Source organism: Streptopelia decaocto, assembly GCF_964273445.1.
Source record: "Streptopelia decaocto genome assembly, chromosome: 22".
NCBI lineage: Eukaryota > Metazoa > Chordata > Aves > Columbiformes > Columbidae > Streptopelia > Streptopelia decaocto.
Window position 1 is genome coordinate 5,602,794 of NC_138677.1, and position 15,906 is coordinate 5,618,699.

General features: G+C 58.5%; 1 protein-coding gene across 1 annotated transcript; it reads right to left on the reverse strand.

The window, feature by feature from the left end:
* Positions 1–83: 83 nt before the first annotated feature.
* ZNF385C (zinc finger protein 385C) lies at positions 84–10,746 on the reverse strand. Its single transcript, XM_082070808.1, has 7 exons — positions 10,676–10,746; positions 8,723–8,833; positions 5,983–6,154; positions 5,060–5,371; positions 3,601–3,788; positions 3,304–3,417; positions 84–2,750 (listed from the first exon to the last, which is right to left on the reverse strand). The coding sequence occupies exons 2-7, from the start codon at positions 8,831–8,833 to the stop codon at positions 2,526–2,528; spliced, it is 1,122 nt and encodes a 373-aa protein (XP_081926934.1). The 5' UTR covers positions 10,676–10,746; the 3' UTR covers positions 84–2,525.
* Positions 10,747–15,906: the final 5,160 nt, after the last annotated feature.

The following is a 15,906-nucleotide window of genomic DNA, read 5'->3' on the forward strand; positions in this document are numbered from 1 at the left end:
ATATACAATGAACATTACGGGAGGGGTACTGGCCAAGTCCCTAGAGTCTGTTTATTCCATTTTTGTGGGTTTTTTTGTTGTTTTTTTTTTTCTGAATCAAACTGTTCACATCACTCCAAGGTTATTTACAGAGGGGCACACGTTATTGAGCGCTACAGACTACGCCCTACTACCTAGTACAGCATCTGCTAATCAAAGGCAGTAAATGCTTTGGAGAGCACAGGAGCGGGGGCTGCGGTAGAGGGAGCGTGTTCCTACGCAGCTTGTCGCAAGTATTATTGTTATTCGAAGGAATGGCTTTCAAGGGGTTAAAGTGCCAAGTGTAGGAGTGTATCAGGACCCCACTGGTGGGGGGGCAACGGGAGCAGCTGCTGCTGGCTCCAGCACAGGCATTTTAGAACAAAAATGCGGGGGAACGACCCACTAGTGCCGAGGGCTGGAGCGCGGCTGTTCCCTGCGCTCCTGAGCGCGTTGCAGAGGGGACGCGCTGCCGGAGGGGACACGCTGCCCATCGCTGCTGTGACAGGGCTGGGAGGTGGTGGTGAGGTGACCTGGGGAGGAGCAGAGCGGGCTGAGCAGCGGGAGGGCTGGGGCTGGGCCGCCTGGCACCGCGAGGCCGCGTCCCTCCCGTGGGACACGTCCAGGCTGCACATGTCCCCTGGGACCATCTCCCTGTCCCTGCCAAAGCCATTGCTGCTGGGAGCCAGCCTTCCCTCGGCCACTCTGAGCCACATCTCCACCACCGTAAGACCTTTCGCTTGTCTCTACCTCCAGCCTTCCACAAACTCTCGCTCTTCTCTTCCCAGCACTTGGCGTGGAGAGGAGATGAATCCACACCCAGTGGCTCCCTCGCAGTCCTGTCCTCGGTGACAGGAGCACAGCGGTGTCACCACTGCCCGCCGGCGTACGGCCCCGCGCTGCCCCGCTCCCTCTGCGCAGGTTTCCTGCCCTCGCCCGGGGCTCCAGCGCTGGGAAGCAGCAGCATTTCAGCCGTGTGAGTTACCCACTGGCCGGTTCCCAGCGCCAGGATCCTGTCCTGAGCGGCGGTGGAGCACACCGGGCAAAAGTCCTGAAATCCAGGCGTTGCTTCTGGCCAAGACGTCGGATGAGTGTGCGTGTGGCATCCCCGGGGCTGGGAGGGCAGGGGGGTCACAGCAGAGGTCTCCGCGCCAGCACCCTGGGCCGGGGGACAGGAAGGGAATCGTCTGCACAGAGCTCGGTGTTGCGCTGGGTTTGTTCTTCTGCTCCGACCACCACTCCTGCATGAGCACCAAAATAAAACGCAGACGGCAAATGCGGCGGGCGAGCTGCTCCTCCTGGATTGCATAGATCGGGGGGGGCCGTCACTCCAGCGGAAGGTCCATTTGGGTTGCGGCTTTCCTGCATATTTCTATTTACAGCAGCGCGCTGGGAACCCGGAGCGCCGTGGTTACAGTTTTCAGACCAGGTCACCGCTGGGCTTGCTGAGCACAGTGAGAAGCAGAGCTACGGCGTCGGGGCCCCTCCAGCGCCCGGTTTTCCGCAGGCTACAACAGGAACGTGGCAGGGAGAGCACGGGCCATGGGCTGCGGGTGCCACCTGCTCCTTTGTACCTGATTGTCCAGGCTGCTGGGGACACTTTGTTTTTGGGAATGATGAACTCCCTGGAAGCTCCTGACGGGGATGGGGTTGGACGGCCAGGCATTGCCTTTCACCGGAGAACCAAAAGTGCTTTGGGGACATTCGCTCAGCCTCACAGCATCTCCCGGGGGGCAGGGGTGGGGCTGTGGGACGGAGGCGCCGAGCACAGCGTCACCACCTTGGGGAGCCCGTCTCTGTTAGCGTGTGCTTTGGGGGTCCAGGGCAGGGGCAGTGTGCTTTCGGAGGGAGGAGGCGCCGGCCCTGGGCTTCAGCTATTGCTCTCGGAGTGAAGATACGGTCAGGGTGCCCATCGCCCGCCGCCGCGGGGGCTCTTTGGCTGGTGGGATGTAGCGGGTTGTGGGGTGCAAGGGGCAGAGACACCCCTGGCCAGCACAGACGCAGGCACAGCCAGCTCGTTGTGAGAGGGGAGCTGCCACGTTTCTGCTTGTGCTGGGGTCGTTTCTCCCAGTTAGCGCTGGGAGCTGGCAGCTCCTTTCCCGCTGGGCTGGCAGGGACCGGCCACAGGACGCTCCTTCCCCCAGGGAGCAGCTGGCGGCTCTTCTTCCAGTCTGACAACCAGGAGGGTGATGAACAAGGAACCAGCGGGCCAAGGACAAGCAGTCCCTGGCCACGAGATGGTCCTGGTGGCAAGGGCACCGTCCCTTTCCCGTGCACCACGCGGCCGTGTGACGGGCTCCTCGCCGAGCGCGGGGCTGCCACGGCTGCAGGAGCGGCGGGGCCGCACGGCGGGGCTCTGCCGAGCTGTCTCACCCCAGCAGGAGCACTCTTGAAGTGGAGGAAAAGCCGGGGTTGATGTCTACGACTATGGTTTCCCACCAGCCAGAAGAGCAGCCCGCCTGGGCACATCGCCCCGCGGCACAGCCCGGTCGCGGCAAACGGCCCCTCTAGTAGGGGGCGAAGACGATGGGGCCCGGCGTGGTGCGGACGTGGGCCGGCGGCGTTCGGAAAAGCGCTGGTCCGAGGATGGGGGCTTGGAAGAGGGTGGTGGCGGCGGCTGGTCGCAGGGCGAGGGGGCCGGGCATGGCGCAGACGGCGGCCGCGGTCAGCGGGCTCGGCAGGAAGCGCGTGGCCAGGGTTTTGGTGAGATGCTTCTGCAAAGCCAGTTTGGACTGCGAGGAGGGAGGAGGAGACACCGTGAGACACACGCTCCATCCCACAGCCCCGGTCCCTCGGCTCGGCTGCTCCCAGCACACGGGACCCCCCCGTGGTGACAACCTCCCGAGGGAGGTCCCCAACCCCGTTTGCAATTCCCCACCGCGGTGCTTTCCTCTGGTGCCATGGGGTGAGTTTTGCTGCCAAACTCTCCGCTAAGCTGCACATCTCTGCAAGCAAACACTTAGGCTTGGTTTAACTGAGCCATGCCAGCCCTAAGCACCCAACTGTCACAACTCTCCCGCTCAGAAATGGCCAAACAGGTGGAAGAATCACAAACGCTGCTGCCAGACGACACACAATGATTCTTGTGCTTGCTTTCCCACAAATAAAGACTCAAAACTCTCAGCACTCCAGCCGCCCTCCCCAAGGGGAGCTGGTTAATCCTGATCACAGGAACCAAGGCCTTAAGAAAGCACTCCCTGTATCTCTGATTGCAAGAGCCGGCTAACACGGCAAACGACGTTTCGGAGAGCAAACCCAGCGGGTAATTTGCGGGCAGACAGATACCTTGAGAATACTCACTGCGAGGGCAGCGTTCTTCTGCAGCTTGTTGTAGGGGCTGTACTTGGGCTTGGGGGGCTTCCCCGCCAGCCTGTCTTTGTGCCGCCGGCTGCTCATGTGCTGGAGAGGAAAACAGCCCCGTCACAGGAGCCAGGACAGCGAGGACGGACCCACAGCACCGCGTGGTTCAGGTCCACAAGGGACACCCGTCACCTCGCAGGGGACCGTCAGGTACCCACCCCCGAGCCCCCGGTGTCCCTGCGCTCCCAGGGGAAAGGGACACGCCAGGCCTGGCACCGTCACCTGTTTCAGCTGGGTCTCCGAATTCACGTAGATCTCGCACACTTGGCAGTGGAACGCCTTGTTCTGGATGTTGATGCTGCCCTTGTTGCCGATCCGCTTGGACTTGTGCCCTGCCCGGGAGAGGATTTTGCCTCGGCCCCGCCGCAACTGGGTGCCGTGACCTTCCAGCATCGACTTGTGCTTGGCGCCTGGGTGGCAGAGGGGACAAACGCTTGACTTTGCGACAAAATCCCAGCGCGGTGCCGAGTGCTGCAGCGAGGATGCTCTCCAAGCACCCCCCACCCCATGAGACCCTGGTCCCCGCACCAGCCTTGCAGGCAGAGGGGACACGGAGCTGCCCGCGTGTCCAGCCCCTTGCTGCGGATGCTACAGCCCGTTCCCAAACCCTGCCAAAGTCCCATGGCCAGCTGCGCTTTGCAGGCAGACCCGAAATGCTCAGCTTCCCAGAGACACCCCCCCATCTCTTTCTGTGTGCCAGGCCTTCGGAGAAACTGCTATTTTCAGCGTGTGCTGGAGCCTGTCGCCTGTCCCCTGGCGTTCGCACAGTCTGCAGAGCCGGGCACGTGTCGCCGGCCGTGCTGCAGCATCCGTGCCGTGCCCAAGGTCACAGAGGATCCGGCCACGGAGCCAGGAATAGCCCAGCGGGGTGACAGGAGGAGGGGAAGGAGGAACCCGAAATCCCCGCACACCTGGGGACAGGGCGCTCCGTCCTGCCCCTGCCGGCGCGGGGACAGCGGGGCGGGGGGAGGCGAGTAATTGAAACCATGGCTAATTCATTCTATTTTTTAAGGCGTTAAGCAAGGAGCCCGAATCCGTGTGACAGCCACGGAGGAACGCAAGCCTGCAAACATTTTGTTTGCTTGTTTGTTTTTCCCAAATCAGCTCCTAAATTCGTAACCGGAGCTGACAAAAGCAAAAGGGCACGTTTGCAGCTAAGCCGCAGCCGTGTCCTGAGCCGACCCCTGAGCGCGGCCGCTGCTGCCGCCCCGGCGGCCAACGGGGCTGGGGGAGCTGCTTCCCGTTCTTGCTGAACCGGGGGGGTTGCTGGGCACAGCCCATGAGCCTTCGCTTGCTGCTGGGCTCCGAAGCTCCTTCCCAAGGGGCTTCTCAAAACGACCACCAAGGTGCTTTTGGAAGCGTTATCCTGGGGCTGAAAGGGGCCCTGGCGCTCATGGTGCCATCAGCCTCAGGCCAAACTGCCACGGAATATAAAGTAGCCTCTAATCACTTGATTAAATGTACCTGAAAATGTCTTTAATTAAAAGACATGAACAATAAGAGAGCATTTGACCTTGCTAAAATTCACTCTGTAAGCTGCAGCACAGGTAAAAAACCACCACTTACTTTTGCAAGCCACCTTAATTAACCTTTTTTTAATTAAAGCAACACTCGTTAAATCTCACTGTTTCCCTGCAAGGCTGTTTGGTGATAGGGCTTTGTCCCACGTCCCCGTCCTTACCGGTGTTGTGAGCCTCCAGCTGGGACAGGGAGTTGACGGTGACTTTGCAGGTGGGACAGTACAGGTGCTGTTTGCTCTTCTTCCCCTCCTTGTCACCCTCGGGGCCCGAGCTGGCGCTGCTGCCCGACTCGGCCGCCTGCGCCTCCGCCACCACGCTGGTGACATCCGAGGTCCCCTCCGAGAGCTCCGAGGCCGGCGGGGAGCCCAGCGAGGTGACGCTGCCCGACAGCTCCGTGGGCGACTCCTCAGCGCCGGGCGGCAGCGCCAGGCTGCTGCACGCCCCCCCCGGCTCCTGCAGACCGTTGGCTTGAGCTGGCGGGAGGGGGGAAAAGAAAGAAATGGGCAGAAAGAGAAAAGTTCCCTGTGCTTGGTTTTCTGCAGAGAGCAGCCCTGTCCTCGCTGAGACCGGCTCAGGCGCCACCTGCTCACATCCACCCTTTTAAGATGGACAAAATATTACTGGAGAGAGTCCAGTGGAAGGACACAAAGATGCTGAGGGGTCTGGAGCATCTTTGTGATGAGGAGACACTGAGAGAGATGGGGCTGTTGAGCTGGGGAGGAGAAGCTGAGAGGGATCTGATCAATGGGATCAATATCTCAGGGTGGGTGTCAGAGGATGGACCAGACTCTGCTCAGTGGTGCCCAACGCCAGGGTGAGGGGCAACGGGCACAGACTGAAACACAGGAGGCTCCATCTGAACACGAGGAGAAACTTCTTCCCTTTGCGGTGCCAGAGCCTGGCCCAGGCTGCCCAGAGCGGGTGTGGAGTCTCCTTCTCTGGGACATTCAAACCCCCTGGGATCCTGTGTGATCTGCTCTGTGACCCCAGGTGGGGCTGGGGATCTACAGGGGTCCCTGCAACCCAACCGCTCTGGGATTCTGTGATTCCTGCTGAGGATGAACAGACCCCCCTGCCCACGTACCTGTGCTGCCGGGCTCCCCGTTGCCCTCGGGGCTGGGGACAAAGTCAGCGGCCCCGTCCTGGCTGGTGGCCGCCGCCGCAGCCCCCGTCACCTTCTGCTTGTTCTTCATGGCCTCGATGGCTTTCAGCCTCCGCGCGTGCTTGTGGCCCTTGTAGTGAGCTTCTGCCTGGTTCTGGGGAGGGACAGACAGGGCTGTGTCGGTGCTGCGGCCGGACAGACAGACGGTTGGGCGTGGGGAGGATGGTGGGGTCTGCCCCGGGCTGTGGCTGCTCGGACACGTTCCCAGCGCAGCCACCTCCCCTGGTGACACTCACCCCTGGGGCTGAGGTTGCCTCAGAGCTGCCATTTATATCTATAAATATCAACTGGTTGAGTCACCACCCCTGGAGGGGTTTAAAAGATGCAGAGATGAGGTTCTTAGGGACACGGGTAAGTGACAGCGTCGGGTTAATGGTTGGACGCAATCTTGAGGGTCTCTTCCAACCAAAACGATGCTACGGTTGTATGATTTTTGGCTGGGTGTGGCACAAGCTGCCTTCCTCCTCCCACCAGATCCCTCTGCACACTGATGTATTTGCGCCAATGTATCGCTCTGCTAAGACATCACCGCATTGCACAGCCGAGATAAGGACCCTGCTCTGATTAAACGCATCAAGTCGCTTTTTTTAAAGGAAGCTTTCAGGCAAAATTTACAACTTCAGAAATGAACGAGTAATTGTTAACTGTAAAAATAAAATAAAAAATTCCGTCGGTGGGGAGGACACGTCTCCCATTGTGAGCTCCCGGGTGTCCACCATGCGATTCGCATTCACGGGCTCCGTTCTCCCAGCGAGCGCTGAATAATGAAGCGCACACTGATGGGTTCGTGCCTGCACCAAACTGATAAAAACGCACACAAAAGAAAACCACCCAAACATTTGTGTACCCCGCCGCCAGGGACAATGCCACATTGTCCCCCAAAACAACCGCGGTTTAGCAACTTATGGCAAGAAAACACAATATGAATTAAGACACTGTACCACTGAGCAGCATGCGTTAATTTGCACGGCGCTTTCCGAGGCCAGCTGAGGCTTCCTGGGCTTGGGAAGAAGCAGCATCCCTCCCCTTCCCTCCCCCTGCGCTTTCCGAGGGCTGGGAACGGTGTCTGGGGCTGCGCGGTGCCGGACGGGTACGTGGGAAAGCGAAAGGTCCATCCGAGCGCGGGGCCTCATTAGCACACACAATAAACTTCCAGCAGATAACGGGGCCGGGCTGCAGCCTAAGTAGGTCACCTGGCACCGCCGCCGCTCCGCGCAGAAATACCAGTGGTGTGCAAGGGTCTGCGCCAGGACACACGGACGTGACCTCGGGGGACACCAGTTACATCCTTGGAAGGTAAATCATAGAATCATTTTGGTTGGAAAAGCCCCTCAAGATCATTGAGTCCAACTGTTCCCCCACCCCGGGCACTGCCCCATGTCCTGAGAACCTCATGTCCGTCTGTCCAACCCTCCAGGGATGGTGACTCCAGCACTGCCCTGGGCAGCCTGTTCCAATGCCCCACAGCCCTTTGGGGAACAAATTGTTCCCCACATCCAACCTCAACCTCCCCTGGCGCAACTTGAGCCCACCTCCTCTCGCCTGGGATGTAGCTTGGAACGGGAAAGTGATGCTTTTCCCGGAGCCGCTTGGTTGCAGAGCAGAATAATTAAGCCGAGAAACGCTGACTTTTGCTGGCAGAGCAACACGCGGCCCCGGGCGCTGCTGCGGCAGCTCGGCGGGCTGGGCCGGCGCCTGGGCGGGAGGCAGAGCCAGCCCGGCCGGGACGCGGCGCCCGAGCGGCCCCGGGGATGTGAGAGCAGCTCCGGGCAGGCAGCGCCGCCAGACACGGGGCGCAGGCAGCAACGGGCGCTCGCAGCCCAGGAAGCCGGTTGTCTCCTGGGCTGCATCGCCAGCAGCGTGGCTCCCTGTGCGGAGGAGGCTCTTGCTGCTCCGCTTCCATCCCCATTGCTTGCAAATCCCCATCCCTCTCCCGCTGGCTTTGTGGGAGAATTCCCTTTCAAAGCGTTTAATCAGTTTTCCCCTCAAAAGATCAGCCGCGTGCAGTTCGTTACCGCAGGGTTCAATGAATGTTCCCTTCCTCCCCTCTACAAGGTGGTTGATTTGCTTATAATAAAAGGCAGGAAAATAACCCACCAAAACCCCAACAAAACAAACACCTGCTGCACCAGAGCTCCAGGAAGCCAAGGCAGGAAAGATTATTCTCAGCTCCCAAGGACCAGATATGAATTGCTCAGGCTGATAAAGCAGCTTAAGCACAAACAGCAAGACCAAGGCAGCTGGGAACAAAATGATGGGGAGCAGAAAGAGCCAAGGTGACAAATAGAGGACACGGCAGCCCCGGGGAGCATCTGGGAGATGTTGGTGGGAATGGCAGCTGGGGAGGGAACGCCAGGGAGGTTTAGATTGTAAACTGGGAACAATTTCTTCCCCAAAGGGCTGTGGGGCATTGGAACAGGCTGCCCAGGGCAGTGCTGGAGTCACCAGCCCTGGAGGGTTGGACAGATACTGAGATGAGGTTCTCAGGACATGGGGCAGTGACAGGGGTGGGGAACGGTTGGACTTCTCCAACCAAAATGATTCTATGGTTCTATGAGCTGCTGCCTGCGCCACGGGTGTCTGTGCATTGTCCCCATTATGGGATGCTCCTGCCCGGCCATGGGCGCTGTCACCGGCCCCGCTCGCCCCCAGCCCGGCTTACCGCAGAGTTGAAGCGCAGGTGGCAGATGTTGCAGGAGATGAACTGCTTCTTCTTGAGCGGGGCCGGCACGCCGAAAGTGTGGCTGATCACCGCCTTCTGCACCGGGTCCATCTGCAACGGGAGGGAGGGGGGGCAGAGGGTGACACACCGGGACAGCCACCTGGCCCCGTCCCCGCCACGCTCGCCGAGGAGCTGCTGCAAACACCATGGAGCTCGTGGCCGGTGGCCGGACTGAGCAGGCGGTTGGGGCGCGGAGGGACCCCGGGCACCGGGGAGCGTGTGCTGCATGGATGCCCCTTCTTGTCCTTTTCAAACCAGCCATCCAAAACAAACGGGCAGGAGCCCAACGCCTGCTGTGCACTGGCAGAGGGGATGAGGCTGCCGCGGGGCGCAGCCTGTGGACCCCGTCCTCTCCAGGTCACTGTGCCCCCGTGTCACCCCCTGTCCCTTCTCCCCTGACCACAGACACCGGTGCCCTGGGTGGCAAATTATTGGTATCTATTTGAGCTCCCAGCTGCTTCCCTCCACCTCCCAATGCCAGGGCAGCTTTCTGAGACACTTAACAAGAGCAGAAACCCCCAAAACCGGGGAGCAGAGATGATTAAAACGAGCAACCAGCCATTAATCCTCCCGTTCTCCATCAGGGAGCTGAAACGTCCCTGTGCAAAGCCGAAGGCACGAGCAGAGCCACGCGTGGGACACAACATCCCCGGGGTCGGTCGTGTCTCCGCGGGCCCGTCGGCGTCGGGCAGCGCGGGGGCTGCAGGCGGCACAGGCTGATGACAGCCCCCGGCCCTTCTGTCTCTCTGCCCAGTCATTCCTCAGCCCAGGCAGCAAACTTGTTCGAAAAGCCATAATTGTTTTAAACAAAATGCATTTATTAAGGGGAGGGAAAATAAGAATAAGCTCTTTGTTTGAGCGCGGCTATAATCTATAATGCAAGTATTGTTCCCCTACCCTGTGGCATAGGAAGATTATCTTATCTGAGTCCTGCTGTCAGCAGAGCCTTGGGTTTGCAGGCGATCGTATTTCTCTGCAAAGCTATTTCGTTGCTGAGACAGGTGCATCAGTCTTCGAGGCACATGCCTGGACAACAGAGCCATTATCAAGACCCCAAATTCCTTTCCAGGAGTGAGCAGAATGGTAAGAGCAGGTGATTAATGAAGTGCCTGTTTGCTATGAAATTTTACTCACTTATCTGGCATATAAACGAAGAGGCATTTGGGGTTCGACAGGGACCCGGAGGAAGCTACAGATGGCAAAGATGCTGCTCCACCCTGATGACAAACATTGCGCCGTGCCGCAGGCAGCATCCTTGCGCTGCCCGTCTGCAGGCAGACGTGGGGCTGGCACTTGTTTTCAAGAGAAACACCCACCTTTTTCGTGCAAAGAAAAGAAAAACAGCTCTAACCTTCACAGCAGCATCAGCACCGGCTCCTCCGCCCCCCGAGCACCGCAGGAGCAGGGCTGGGGGTGGAGGGGGATGCGGAGGGCAGGGAGATGCTGCACAAGGATGCAAAACTGGGCAGGGACCATCCTGGCATCAACCTGAACCTGGCAGCGATGCCGGCAGCACTGGGGCCGCGGTCCAGCACCAAGTCCATGGCAGTGGCACCGGTTGCCCCACCAACGGGTCCCCTTGTCCTCCTGGGGCATAAGGCGATGGCACGAACCCAGGTCTTCACACGCCTTGTGGTTTTGCCAATCCCCCCCTGCTCAGCCCCACGCACGGTGAGGAGTTAGAATCAGAGAATCATAGAATAATTTGGGTTGGAGGAGACCCTCGAGATCATCGAGTCCAACTGTCCCTCACCCCTGGCACTGCCCCATGGCTCTTTCATTCTCTCCGAATGAAAATACAAACTCCTCCCTAAGGTATGCACACGCCCCGCTATTTTGGATAGAAAAGGACCCCCCGCTCTCCTCCGGGGTCGGTGCCGCAGCGGTACATACCGGCAGCCAGGATGGGGGGCTGAGGCTCTTCCCGGCGCTTTCCAGCAGAACTGACCTGGGAGCAGAGGTTGGCTTTGGGCACCGCACGCTCGCAGAATAAAGATCTCGGCTTTCTAGTCAATTCTTATTGACTCACATTACTTTATTTATCCCTGGATGTTCCTACCGATATAAATAGAGATCCCTGCGCTGAGCTCCCTGCCAGCCAGCGAGGTCAGGATCGGGAATTCACAGGGACGCAGCATCAGTTCACATTGCATCTTCTGCTGCGGTTTTGCAAGACGCTGCGGGGTCCTGGGGATTTGCAACATCCCAAGAGCTGCAAAGGACTTTTCAAGCATGAAACACACCTTCTGTGTTGTGTTAAGATTTTTTTCCCCGTTGTTGTTGCTTTAAGTGGCAGAGCTCGGCTTGGAAAGGTTTCGCTCGCTCCAGAGTAAAACATCTGCTGGGTTCATGAGAGCCTTGTGACCTGCTCAAAGTGCAAAGTGTTCTGCTCAGCAGATGCAAACAGCTCCCGCTGTGCAGGGCAACGCCGAATGCTGCGCAGCATCCCCAGCAACGCCGGGTAAGCAAAGGCAAACCCTCCGATTGCTTTTTATAGCGACTCACGATAGCTCTCCCAAAAAGTAAAATGCCCTGATTGACGCCCCCTCCCACCCTCTCAAATCACCCCTGCGGCTCAGCTGCCACGTGGAGTCTCTGACCTGGCATCAATGGTCACTTGGACAGGGAAACGAGGAGCTGCCAGCCCGGCTCCAGGCACAGCGATGCTCAAGCCCTGCATCCCGCAACGGGGACTCCGCTCGGGGTCCCCAACACCGGCCCCTCGCACCCTCAACACAACACAACCCCAGCTGATCAGACCTGGCTGAGCTCAGAGCAATTAATGTAATTAATTCAAAGTGCCCATACAGGCGGGACAGACCCCCAGCATCTCCATCCCTGTGTCCGACTCATCCTCCGAACCCGAGGAGTCTCCTCCGAGCGCAGAACCGGCGCGACGGGGCCGTGCGGCTCCAGCAAGGGCCAGATTCATTCTCCACATTATTATTAGTATTGTTTTTAAAGCAACGCAACTCTGGAGAACACGTGCCAAGGCAGGGCCGGCGGGAGCCACACAGAACAAACAACAGGGTCTGGTTCAAGTGAGCTACTGACTCCAGCGCCTAAAAAAAGGAGCCCAGACAAAGAGCAGCAACCCTAATGGCATCAAAAACATCCTCCTCTCCTGTGCTTCTGCTTGTTAGCACAGGGAGAGACAGGCTAGAGCTGGGATTTCAAAGGAGCTTAAAGGAGTTAGGCATCTGAATCCCATTCAACAGCAACAGGAACCCTGCACTTAATTTCTACGGCTGTCTTTGAAGATCTCAGGGATAATTTGCACCTTCTGAGCATGTTTAATCTCAAACAGCTTACAAAAGGCCAGCGAGCGAGGGGTGAGGGAGCTCAGGAAAGTCCCATTTCCAGGCTCACGAGGGAAACAAAACAGGGCTTTTACCCAACCCAGAAACGTCCACTTTGCCTCTGCGGAGGAGACACCCAAGCACTTGGTCCAGGTTCAAGGCTGGAGCCCAACCAGGTGGTGGGAAAAGTCCCAGAGCAACCGGGCTCACCCACAGCACCAGCCACGTTCCTTGTATCTTTAGCTGCCACCTCTCTCTTTCTTTCCTTTCCTTTATTTATTTCTCAGCTAATGAACTGCTCTCCAGAGCTACTTTATTACTATTGATTGCAGGAGCAAAATCCAATTGATCTTGGTTAACACGAACCATCTTTATAATTCTGGTATACAAGGGAGCTGGCTGGGCAGGTACCGCTTCGAGCTACGGGCAGGTGCATTGCACTAGTGTCCAGCAGCCAAACATCCGATAATTAAGCCAAAAATTATCTAATGGGGTTGAAGAAGTGGTGCCACGTCGAAGAGGGACCAGTGGGGGTCCAGCAGCCGGTGCCCACCCATTCCCCAGGACTCACCGTGTTGAAGTTGGGGAAGAGGTTGAGCGGTGACGTCCCGTTGAGCCTGAAGGTCAAGAAGTGCTTGATGTCCAAGGGAGGATGAAGGGGACGGCCGGGGATGGGCAGCGATGCTAAGAGGGGGCTGCTGTGTCCGGAGGGACCTGGGCAGGCAGAGGGGAAAGAGCAGCGTTAGCGCTGGTGGCCGCAGCTCATGGTGTGGGGACACGGCACATGGGGACACAGCACATTGGATGATCCGCTGTGGGCACCCAATCTTCTTGGCAAAATGTCGCAGCTCAGGGTGGCCCTGGGACCAGCAGCCAAAGGAGCACCCTGGCCCCAAGCATCTTTGCAAAAGTTGTGAACGTTGGGTCCCCAAGGACCGTCCCAGAGATGTGGGTGCCCCAGCTCTGCCCCTCCACACATATTTTCCATGGAAATCCTCAAGGATGGGCTCCCCCCAAACCCACAAACCGACCACGAGCTCCAGTGTGTGATTTAAAAATAGTCCGCAGTTATTAATAATTTTCGGTTTCAAAAGCAAACAGCGCTGGGAAGGAGGGAAGGACAAGCAGGGGGGCTCTGCACCCGCTCCCCATCCCAGCGCACCCCCTGCCCCACGGGGGGGCTGCGCCGAGCCCACACAGCCCTGAGCGCGGGGAGGGGCCCACGTAAAATCAACAAACGAGTGAATAAAACACAATTAATAAGAAAAGGGTTCAAAAGACTGCGAGCCAGAAAAGCCCATTCGCGCCTTGCACGGCTTCACGCCTTCTCCAGCCCACCTGGGCAGCCCTGTTCCTTCACCTGGAACATGGACAAGGCCAATATATCTGTCTATATCTCTCTATATTTGTCTATATAGACATTTTTTTCTATTGATTTCTGAGTTCTTTTTCACCCCAAAGTGGTCATAGCGAAGCATCACCCTCAACCCACTGACCCCCAGTGTTGCAAAGACCCTCACGAGAGGACAAACGCAGCCAATGCCCCAGGGTGCATTCCCACAGACCGGGAACTGTCCGCACAGACCAAGAACCATCACCATCAGTGCCATGTTGGGACAGCACCAAGATGCTTGTCCCCCCAGCCTCCCCGCGCCCCGACAAGGGGACCTGCTGCAGGACCCGGCAGCAGGTTGGTGCTGCTTTCTTGCTGCGTTTTGCTCTCCACCGGCAGAAACTGGTGCAGGAGCCGAGATATAAATCAGAAATTCAAAGTTTCGGAAGATTTTTGCTCTGAATCTGAGCAGCCAGCGCTGGCCCTGCGGGCACCAACGACCTCTTTCTGGGCGAGTGGACACGGGCGGCTCTTCAGCGGCTCCGGAGCCGTCCCCGAGCCGGGCCTGACTCCGGGGACAAATTACATTTTGCTTCATCAGGCGTGCATTGATCGAGTTAATTCCAGAGTCGCCCAGAAGGGAAATCTGTGAAACTGTTTAAAAATAAATAAAGACGACTACAGCAGCAGCGACGAGGGAGGGAGCAGGAGCAAGCAGAAGTGGGTGAACGGTGCATCATTAACCTTCTGAGGCGTGAAACGGTATTTCTGCATCAAATCATCTGAGACGGCAGGGCCGGCGCTGGGGGACGCGGCCCCCGGGGACCCTCCAGCCCCCCACACGTGGTTGCAACCCTGCGCCACAGCAGCAGATGCAGTGAAGGCGTTTGGGGCTGGATTGCAAGAGTTTCCTCTTGCTTTTGTCAGTGCGGTTTGCACTGACTGCACTGGCCTTAAAATATATATATATATATATGTATGTATAATTTACCACTGGGAGGAACAAGAGGCCAAGCGGACACTTTCCCCCCATCAACAGTAACCAAATAAAGGGAATTTACAGCTCAGGCAATGCCACCGTGCTGGTGAAACCCCGCGACCGAGGGGTTTGGTCCCCGGGGAGCAGCTCCCGCGCTGGGTGGGCACGTGGCTCCGGGGGACCATGGTGGGGACACGGGCTCCTGGGGACGGCCACGGTAAGGACGAGCTACACCAAGCCACTTCGGCACGTCCTCGAGCCCAAATGTGTGGATTGAACGTATTTTTGGGCTGGGTCTGCAGTTCAGGGGTAAAATAGGCGCAGAGAGGAGCCCAGAAATCCTGACCGAGCTGGGACCCTGCGCAGGGGCAGGACATGTCACTCCTGGTTTTGCCACTGAAGGAGACAAGACCCCAGGGAGCAGGACAACAGCATCATCACCCTGCGAGGGGCAGCCCCGTGTCTGCAGCTGGCACAGGGAGAAAACCCAGCGCCCGCTGCACAGGGGATGAGCCCCAGGCTCACTGTCCCCAGCTACGGAGGGAGGAAGGACAAAGGCACCATCAGCTTCAGTTCGCCTGAACCCCAGATCGTCGTGAAAGCACAAGCATCACGTACAGAGAGAGGGGCAGACGGGCAGAGCAGCCGCAGCCTTGGTGCCAGCAGATCTACCCGGTGAGGAGTGACACCCCGATCCCCCCGTTGGGGCACTGGGCACCCACACGATGCTCTTGGGGCACCTTCCCAAGGTTACGGGGCCGCTCGCTGCGGCTCCTGCCTTACCTTTGCTGCAGGGCAGATTCCGGCAGCAGCTGCGGGCTGTATTTTTAGGTATTAATTAGGCACTCAATTAAGGGGATTTGGTTTGGGGAGAGTGACAGGGCACGCAGAACTGTATAGAATGACACGACCTTACCCGAGGTGATGGGCACGGCCACCGGCAGGATGGGCTTTGCTGGTGAATGGCATCCCCAGATGCTCGGTCTGCAGCTCCAGAGCGGGACCATCTCCCGCTGCAGCGCTGGCTTTGGTCTCTGCCCCCATTTTGGCAGAGGAACCCCACCAATGCAGCAAACACTGCTCCAGCACCACGGTGACAACCCCACGGTGACAGCCCCGCGGGTCCTGCTGGGACAGGATGCGGTCAGGGCTCTGCGGAGCATTTCGAAGGGCTGGTGCAAGGAGGGGAGCGCAGGAGCCCCGTGTTCCAGCACAAACACTTGCTGCAGCCTGGGGGGGGGGGGGTCACTTTGCCCCCACCAGCTCCACAGGGAGGGTGAACAGCTGTTCTGAGCTGAGCATCCCAACCAAAAGATACCAAACCCCATGGCATCACCGCCGCGGTGCCAACATCCTCTGGCCGCAGCCACCAGCTCAGCCCAGCTCCCGTCCTGTGGGCACACACGCGACTCTCACACGATTCCCTTGGAATTTACATACGTGTTTCAGCCCTTCATTTAACCAATCCCACCCAGGACTGTGCCTGGCCACTGTCCCCAGCCTGTCCCCACCA

Excerpts from the sequence above, each read along its gene's own strand:
- ZNF385C (XM_082070808.1), bottom strand. The coding sequence starts at position 8,833 with ATGGACCCGGTGCAGAAGGCGGTGATCAGCCACACTTTCGGCGTGCCG. Across the intron at positions 6,155-8,722 it reads ACCTGCGCTTCAACTCTGCG|AACCAGGCAGAAGCTCACTA; the intron begins GTAAGCCGGGCT and ends GTCCCTCCCCAG. Across the intron at positions 5,372-5,982 it reads CGGGGAGCCCGGCAGCACAG|CTCAAGCCAACGGTCTGCAG; the intron begins GTACGTGGGCAG and ends CCCTCCCGCCAG.